The sequence below is a fragment of the Pavona decussata genome, unplaced genomic scaffold (assembly GCF_977016875.1).
Source record: "Pavona decussata unplaced genomic scaffold, jaPavDecu1.1 SCAFFOLD_12, whole genome shotgun sequence".
Classification (NCBI taxonomy): domain Eukaryota; kingdom Metazoa; phylum Cnidaria; class Anthozoa; order Scleractinia; family Agariciidae; genus Pavona; species Pavona decussata.
The window spans coordinates 452,501-462,338 of NW_028145435.1; the positions used below are offsets into that span (position 1 = coordinate 452,501).

At 39.5% G+C, this 9,838-nt stretch overlaps 1 protein-coding gene across 1 annotated transcript; it reads right to left on the reverse strand.

Annotated features, from left to right (window-relative positions):
* Positions 1-2,898: 2,898 nt before the first annotated feature.
* On the reverse strand, positions 2,899-9,800 carry LOC146487912 (transcription elongation factor, mitochondrial-like). Its single transcript, XM_085125571.1, has 4 exons — positions 9,441-9,800; positions 7,364-7,627; positions 5,529-5,672; positions 2,899-3,473 (listed from the first exon to the last, which is right to left on the reverse strand). The coding sequence occupies exons 1-4, from the start codon at positions 9,729-9,731 to the stop codon at positions 2,952-2,954; spliced, it is 1,221 nt and encodes a 406-aa protein (XP_084981697.1). The 5' UTR covers positions 9,732-9,800; the 3' UTR covers positions 2,899-2,951.
* Positions 9,801-9,838: the final 38 nt, after the last annotated feature.

Genomic DNA, 9,838 nt, shown 5'->3' on the forward strand with positions numbered 1-9,838 from the left:
CAGGAAGACGACTTAATTGAAGAAGAAAAGGAAAGAATTAGAACCATTAAACTGGACGAACGCGAGAGCTAGCAAGACTAAAGTGAGCAATCGGAACCGAATACGGTCGTAGAAGACAGTGATGTGAGACAGCCAAAGACGGAGGCACTGATTCCACCTTTTTGGACCAATGGGAGAAGAGTCTAGAAAACATTGCACATCTGCGAGAACAACAGCCTTGCCATAGTGAAGTCTGTGCTGCAAGAAACTAACGAAAGCTGGATCTCGCTTGGTATGACGAGGGAAGAAGACGCCCCCTTGCTAAAGTCTATCAACGGCCCTTACCATCCGAACATAGAGCGTTCTAGAGAAGGATACTTTGTGAGGAAGAAAGCAAGAGAGTACTTCAGCATCGAGTGGGTTATGGAGAAGGAAAAGGAACTTCGAGATCTCCAGGGAAAAGAGGATGCGGCAACAGACGAAGACGTGAGGCGTGCACTCCAGCACATGTTGGAAGTGACTGTCGAAGCACTCAAGTTGAAATTTAAGAAGGACGAAGTTCAAGGGCTTGCGAAACTGGTACTGTTGGAGCAAAGGAAGAAGGCCGTGGAGATGTAGTGGGTCTCCCTGTCACAAGCGCAACGCAATAACAGCATCTGGTGCCCCCTACCCTACCCTTGTGAAGAGATCATGGAGGATGACGACGAAGAGGACCTCTTCATGACGCTCTTGACGACACCCAAAGTGTACAAGTCTCAAAAAACCACGAAGTGAGCAAACAAGTACCGCAGTGCCCAAGAGAGGAAGATTAACCCCCCTTTTCACTCGGAGTCAACAGTAAAAATCAAATTTTAAAGCTGTCAGGAATCGTTAAGTAAAGTTAGCATTTGTGTCACAAATTGATGTTGCGATTTCATGTGTGATACCGTTTTAAACTACATGCTTGATTGGTTTGCTTTCCCATTTCTTACCATGTTTCAAAGCAGGCACTTAAGTAAAGTTTATCGTTCCATAACTTAAAAAGAGTACAGTGTTTACCCCTCGTGAAATTGGAATTCCGAGTCCTTAATGTTTATCGGTAGGACAACTTAGAAATTGATCCGAATCTACGCACTGCACGGCTCAGCAGAGAGTCGGCTTTTTAAAGCTCCCTTTTGAAACTGTTATTCGGGATCTCTGAGAACCGCTTTCCATTGACCGTAGCCGTATCCCTTAATGCCTGCTTTTAGATAACTGTCTTTCTCGGAGGGTGAACATCAAACTCTTTTTTCTCGCGGCAAATTGTCACTTTGAACGCCTTTTCCCGCTTTAGTCTCGGTACGCGTCCAAATTGCCCTAGTGGAGTTTCTGCGATCGTTTAGCCCTCGTCGTTTGAAGAAGTATCAGTTTTGCTATCATTTTGCTCTTATGAAGAAGCGACTTGTCTGAAAGCCTCGAGCGCACGTCCATTCTAGCTCCGATCCGTTGTCTCCATGCAGTCGCTACAAAAATTCGTACGCTATGCCAGCGACTTCGCGCGATCGCTGGTTTTGATAGTGAGCCCTTGCAACGACGGAGCTGTGTTTCTGGTCTTCTGTGTTTCTGATGTTTTGCGCGCTGCTGTTAAGATTTCTGCAACTTGCGGTCTCAACTATTTGGCGATAGCGACTTACCTGTTGCGTCGAAAACCAATTTACTCATTAGTTCTCCTAGCTTGTTATTTTACCCCCCATCTCTCGTTACTAATACATAATCAAAGTAAGGCTTGAGAAGAGGGCGATTGTGCTTGATGTAGCCTTCTCAAACTCATTAATAATTCATGAAGAGAAAACAAAGGAAATCACTACCGTGAGGGAGGTTTGGAAATCGGAGGAAACACTCTTCCTCGAGTTTGATCTATTACTTGTAACACTTCCAATGCATGCTGGTGTCATGCTGTGCTTGTCGATCACTTTTACAGCCCCCACCACTGCCAGTGAGCCACGACAAAAAATTCTTAGCAATGTCGTTTGTCGTGTCAAAAAAGGCAACTGTCCTGATTTTACGTGGAATCTTCTGATCATTGGCCTCATTTTTCTTTTTTTGATCATGAAGCGATTTAACTTGAGCGCTGTCTGGCTTCTCGTTGAAATAATAGTGCTAACGGTGGTTGTTCTTTACGTGTTTCCTGCAGCCTCCTTGCGTAGCAAATCCATCATGATTACAGGCCATCACAATCGTCTTCTGCTAAGTGAAGCCTCTTGGGTTTAGGCGATGCATTTGGCAATTTTGACCAGTTGACCTCCTCTCCTCGTTTGCTCATCTTAAACACTAACTTCAACTGTCTCTTAAGAGACAAACCCACTTATACTAGCCGACTTGCAGAAGGGTCCCCCAGAGACACTACGCAATAATTGGCCAATGAGATCTTTGTAAAATTATCTCCGCCCACACTTGATCAATTTTGCCCCTTGCCACATTTTCAATTGATCCGTATTTGGTACAAGCGTGATGAAAACGAACAAAGAGACACATGCTGAATTTACACGGGCCTGCCCAAACACCATTAAACATGTAAAAGGCAAGCCGCATTTCACATTTCTTTGCGATAGGAGCTGTTTGTGCAAGCCACGATCCAAATTTGTTTCCAAAATGTGCCAGGCAAATGACCAATTCTGCATAAGAAACCTAAAATTCTTTTAACTTGCATCCTATTTTTTCTCAATTGTTTATTGATCGTTTCCCGTCTATTCGTTTCAGCTGTAATTGTATCAACCGTCTCACAGTCTTCAAACATTACATGTAACAACTCTGTAATGAGGAAGCCTTATTCTGTAATCCCTATGGTTTCCCCTAGGGCTTCCTCACCACTTTCCCTGTAATATATATTTTTTGTCCTCTATTTTGCTTTTTGTAACGTGCGTGGGGAAATAAACAAACAAACAATAAATTAGACAGAAGAAGCATACCCTACATTTTATGTAACAATGAAAGCAATTTGAATATCACACCTTTTATTGTTTACTATTTTCGACGACCAAGTCAAAGAATGCAAGCGCTTGTAACAGGCAGTCACTCAAGTCGTCCTTCTTGTCAGACGATTTAAAATAGTTAACAAATTTAGGAGAAATTTGAAGCAGTGGCTTGTTGTTATTTCCAGCACTTCTGCCTGGTGGACTGTCTATCAAGGACTCAACAAAATCTTCGCTCCCACCCATCCCTTGCTGCTCTTTAAGAAATTGCTCGCATTGAGCCTCAAAGGGTTCTTCATTTGTTCGATCCAGAAACAAACTCTCCACCAAATTCACCGCTGCTCTCTTCTTCTTAGTTCCACTTGGAAGGCAGAAGTGTTTTGAAGTATAGTGTGGATCAAACGGTATCACCAAGCCAGGAAGTAAACATGTCAACATGGCCTCAAAAACACGAAGATGCACTGCAAAGGGAAGAAGGGCTGCCGTTTGTTTTCCTATTCGGTGACTCTGCATTTCAACAACGTAAACGTCTGTCTTGGGAACCTTGTTGACAAATGCTTCCACCTACAATTGAGAAAAAAGTTCCCTCTCAGTGCCAAACCCAGAATAGTCCAAATAGAACAATTTGACGACATAGCGGAGAGTGGAGGCTGGACTGGAGAACAACAGAGAAGGTAAACTGAATGAAGATGATTTACAAGGCGTACAAGATTTCAACTAACAGTGAAGAGGCTGGACTGGAGGACAACAGAGATGGTAAACTGAATGAAGATGATTCACAAGGAGTACAATATTTCAACTAACAGTGGGGAGTCTGGACTGGGGGAAAACAGAGATGGTAAACTGAATGAAGATAATTCACAAGGGGTACAAGGTTTCAACTACAGTTGTAACAGTGGAGAGGCTGGACTGGGGGACAACAGAGATTGTAAACTGAATGAAGATGATTCACAACGGATACAAGATTTCAACTGACAGTGGGGAGTCTGGACTGGAGGACAACAGAGATGGTAAACTGAATGAAGATGATTCCCAACGGATACAAGATCTCAACTGACAGTGGGGAGTCTGGACTGGGGGATAACACTGAGAGATGGTAAACTGAATGAAGATGATTAACAAGGGATACAAGATTTCAACTAACAGTGGGGAGTCTGGACTGGAGGACAACAAAGTTTGTAAAATAGATGAAGATGATTCACAAGGAGTACAAGATTTCAACTGACAGTGGGGAGTCTGGACTGGGGGACAACAGAACCAGTCATCTGAGTGAATAGTCACAAAATCTTCTAAGGCATTGTCCAACCTACTATAAGCCTGTTCTTGTCAACTTGCTGACAAGTCATAATACAGGTAGAAAACATTTTCCAGATACTTTTCTTTGAAATGTAGTTGCCCCTGGGAATAGTCACAATCTCTAGTTTTTTGTGACATACATGTAAATAAAATTTACGAAAGTCAAGATGACGGGAATTCATAGAAAGCCTACCCTTTAATATTAGCATGAGTTTTAAAAGATGATGCTCCTTATCTAATTGTATATGAAAACAAAATAATATTATTGGAACTTGAAGAGACCCAACCAATCCAATCAAGCAAAAATGACTGGTACCAATAGAACGCATTATCTGTGTCATGTTAAGTTCCCAAATCAAGAAATCCAAGATGGCTGCCAATTGGAAATCATGACATACATGTACATGTATACTTTAATCCATCATACAGAAAAAAGATGGCAACTGGTACATTTAGAAGAAGAAGAAGAAGAAGAAGAAGAAGAGAAGAAGAAGAAGAAGAAGAAGAAGAAGAAGAAGAAGAAGAAGAAGAAGAAGAAGAAGAAGAAGAAGAAGAAGAAGAAGAAGAAGAAGAAGAAGAAGAAGAAGAAGAAGAAGAAGACGAAGAAGAAGAGGAAGAAGACAAAGAAGAAGAAGAAGAAGAAGAAGAAGAAGAAGAAGAAGAAGAAGAAGAAGAAGACGAAGAAGAAGAAGAAGAAGAAGAAGAAGAAGAAGACAAAGAAGAAGAAGAAGAACAAGAAGAAGAAGAAGAAGAAGAAGAAGAAGAAGAAGAAGAAAAAGAACCTTTATTGATTTTGCTCATACTGTAAAACATTTACCCACAATTCTTAGCATACAAAACCCCCCAAAAATGCTCATACTGTAAAAACACACAGACTTCAAACCTAGCATACACATAGTTTTTAGTACAGGGATGAAGTTTGGCAAAAATATGGCCTTATATGTACCTGTTGGCTGGTTAAAGGTTCACAAGGTATTGTGGTAAAACATACAGCTGCCATCTTTTTCCATACAGTGGATTAACACCATGTCATATGACAATTCATCACCTCCTGTTGAAGACCTCAAAGGAAACATCCCTAGGCTACTATTTACATTGTACCCTCCACTTTTTGTTTTGTAGCTGCATTGACAGTCTTGGATTTACGCAGGGCAGGCAGAATGCTTGACACAGTGCTCCAGAAGACCAAAAAATGCCAAATTAGTGTGGGTTAGAATATCTCTAACCTGGCAAGTCATAGCAAGTTGCTCATTACATGTGTCGAGGACAACGTTAAGAGATTGGCAATCAGCACTAGACAATAGAAAAAATGCAAAATCTTACCAAAGGTCTAAAAACAGCCGGGTTGTAAGGTTTGGGTTTCAGTATCTCAGTTCGTGACCAGCCTAACACTTGTTTGTCTTTGTCAATATGGACCCAGGCAGCATTCTGGAAACCAATATCTATAGAAACAATTTCTGATATCACCTGGAAAAAAATGTATTAAATACAATGTAAGATACTCACCAGAGGATATTACAGTTTTTAGAAATCTAATAATTTTGTTTTGGTTCCCCTGCAGCTGCAGCTGCATACATGTAAGATTGTTATCAGTTAACCACAAGCTTTTTGAGCATCTGTTGGATATGAGGTGACAGAGTGGCCCAATAAAAAAAAAAGTTAAGATTCATCTTTTTAGGAAAGATTTTCTATAGAATTATGTAAATATCACATTTAGACATTTTGTACATTAGAATATTAGACCTAAATATGTAAATGTAATTTTCTTTTTTTATTCAGTATTGTATGGTGTAATTAACAATTATTCCACGAGCGCGCGTTGGATATGAGATGATAGATAGCCAACGAGGCGTGTAGCGCTGAGTTGGCTATAATCATCTCATATCCAACAAGCGCAAGTGGAATAATTGTTTTATTAAAAACAATCAAGAAATATTGCTAGATCTTACTGATTTCGCTGTGCAAAAATAACCAGCAGACAATTTAATGGTTGTTATTTCTCGGCCATGGTATAATTGCTCATATACCATGGCCGCTAAGCCAATCAAATCCCTCGAATTGCATTATACAATGATTCAGTTTTTAATAATGAAATTTATTTGCTGTAATTGTAAAGCGCGATTAGACAACGCTGGAAATCGCGCTATATAAATAGAGTATTAGTAAATTCTTATTATTATTATAATTTATTAAGGCATGCAGTGTGGAGAAGGCTCTACTGAACTTTTCAAAGAAGATTCCCATGCTTCAGTAAACTATCAGGAGGATACAACTCCTAAATGAAAAATCTAATATTTACTTGGGGTTTACATTGTAGTTCTCTTAGGAATTAAATAATATCTAACAGTACATGTACATTTCATTTTGCAATATTAAACTTTTGTACACCTATATAATTATAATTTATCACTAGTAACATTGTTTTTAAGCCATTTCCTAAACTTAAATGAAAATTTCCACTAATTTGTCATAAACTAATCAATATTCACGGTATGTTGGAGGCTGACCAGTTACAGTGTATCATGACTACAGAATGCACATTTTCATCAATTTAAAGTAATAAATAATTTATTATTAACATAGGTTGTCAGATTGATTTTTTAAAGTATGAGTACGCACATAAAGATTACCATGAGGTACAGAATTATTATGTGAATTTAGCTCACATGTAGATATCAAAAATATTTAGAGATAGGAATACTTCAATTAGAAAATACTTGAAACTTTTATAGCAAGTCGCAAAATCATTTAGTAAACTCAAAGACTCGCAAAAAATCTTATCATCTTTGAGGCCTTACAATGTACATTACCAGACTTAAAATCAACAGACTAATCTCCCTGAAAACCTTGAATATCATTTTATACTGCAGCAGCACCCTAATTAAGAAATGTGGGAATTTGTACAGAGCCAGCAGTACTGGTGTTCATGCGTTGCTCATCCACCAGTGAAAAACCTAATTTTCTTTCTATTCATTTTGTTGGGGGCGGGGAGATCTTCAAAGACCAAAAAAAGAAACAAAAGGAAACTATAAAGCTACATTGGAATTCCCAGAGGGGTTGAGAGTCCAAGAACAAAATTCCCTCTGTGGGGGAGAGGGAGGGGGGTAAAAACATTTTTTTCTGAAACCACACAATCAGTTAAAATAAAATGTGCTCACCTCTTTGTTGCTAAGCTTCAACAGTTCCTGGATCGTTTCAAGTCCTTTAGAAGTTTTTTTCTTTACATCTGCCAATTCACCAGCCTCTTCAAGTCTCTTAAAAAATGCGGCACCAAAACCCTTCACCTGAAAGAGCTCCTCTATGCTTTCAAATGGCCCAAAATGATCACGATATTCAACCAGAGCAGTTGCTTTGCTTTTTCCTATCCCTTTGGTGTTTGAGAGTTCCTCTAAACTACGGCCATTAAGTTCCATCAATATCTCCTAGAAATGAACAAGAACAAGACGCCCATGGGGGATTATGCGGGATGAGTTAGTGTATGTTTAGCACTATGTGCACATGGAAACATATCCTCCGGTCGCGATTGAGGTAATGGAATAGTTTGAGTCACAAAGACAGCGCTATGTTGTTTCAGTATCCTCGTGTTATGCTACTTGTCGTCATAGCAGAAATTGTTTTATGATAACGTAATGACCCTGGCCTGACTCACGTTCTATTCTGGTTATGTAATGCCAATAAGCCTAAGATTACAAATTGTCCTCACTTCATCATGAAACAGACAGAAAACAGACAAAAAGCTTTCGTAAATGAAAACTTTTAGTAAAAATTGACAATGAAACCTTAGTTTATTTTTTTGTGAAGTGGGATTCCCATTAGAGTTTAGGCATCAGTTTAACAAAGTGATGTGATGTGTGTTTAAAGCTTATCAATGACCTTTCCTCCTTGTATTGTAGTTCTACAATCTGTCAAACGAAGCATAATTTTTTTGCCAGAAACTCTCCAATTTTCACCATGTAAACTGTTAAATACTTTTTAGAAGTTATTCTTTCAATTTACCGCTTCAAAGGGGTTAATTTTCTATCTGAAAATGGCATATTTGAGTCCAAAACATGTAAACAATATGGCTGCCAATTTGAAAGACTAGTGGCCATGTGACGTCACACAGATAGGGATGAGTCGATCCCCTCCCTACTGACATACAAGCAGATAATGGATTCTGATTGGGCCGTTTTTGTTGAAGACAATGAGAACAATAGAAGACAAAACTATCCCATCTAGGGAGAGAACAGAACTTAATTCAGGTTTAATTAATTTATTCATTGCAATTTGTGGCTACGATGAAGAAAAAGAAATGCCACCAAAATTTTGACACAGTCTGCCCGGAGCGCATCCTGCGTAATTACATGACTTGTATCAGGTGAGAAAAAATTCAAACTACAGAATGTACATGACTGTACAGTGTACACAGAAAGAAGAACAGGTGTAACATATTTTGTGGATACGTACACTGTATGTACAGTACCTAGAGGATAATATTAAAACTTCTCAAACTCATTAATAATTCATCAAGAGAAAACAAAGAAAATCACTACCGTGACCGTGGTTTGGATATGTGATCCTAATTACCATAAAATTTTGCCAACTTTAGCCTTGAATTTGTCCAAGAATTATTGCTCATTTGAGAAGCCATATCAAACACTCGAAAGTGTGTTTCATCAGATATCCAAACACCTCGAAGTCGTTTAAAAAAAACTTGGCTGCGCCTCGTTTTTCCAACCTTTTTCTCGGTGTTTGGAAATCTGATGAAACACACCTTCTCCTGTTTGATATATTACATCTCACAAAACACAGAACTTGATAGATGTGGATGGTTAATGCAAAGTTCAGTCTTGACGATATTGCACTTTGAGTCTATTTGGCCCATACATCAAGTCAGAGCTTTAAACCCAGTTCCTGCATAACCTTAGTTGGGATTGCTACTGTAGTCCTTCACAGGAAAAAAATACCCCTTAATAAGCTAAAGATTTGCCGCCGGTACCTACCGTTGTTTCCTCTAACAAGAACCTTAGTTCCACATTGTTTCACTTCACCCATTTTTATAAATGGGTACCAGCGACATTGTTGAGGGTAACCCTGCAATGGACTATCGTACCATCCAGGGATGTTAGTTTTGCAGAAACAGATGTTACAAAAACTGGGTTAAGCTCCAGCTATAATGGGACCACTTACAAATTGTCAGCTTGTACATCACTGTAGTGGTTGTAGGGGGGTTTTCATAGAACACCGGGCGCTTACCTCCTTTTTCGTTTCCGGCAAATTCAAGTTAACAACTCCTTTCTTTAGTTTCGTGCTCCGAATTGGCTGCAGATTGCCCTGCCCTTCCTTTCCAGCTGCATTTCTCATCACACTTGTGGGTGTGTATAAACTTCGAAGCGATGACTGCGTGCATGCACGTGCAACGAAGTGCCTTCCACGGCAGGAAGAACGACCACCGGTTACCAAAGCTGTTAAGCAGGAGGATGCTAATCGTTTCACACAGACACAATGTTCCATCGACAGAAGAAGGTTCATTCTGTAAGGATTCATCTAGAATCAACATTGATTCCCGGACCTGCTAAAAAGTTTGTCAACTCGTCCGCCATTTTTTTTCGGGATGCTAGTCCCAGCTCCCATTCCAACAAATCATGCTTGGC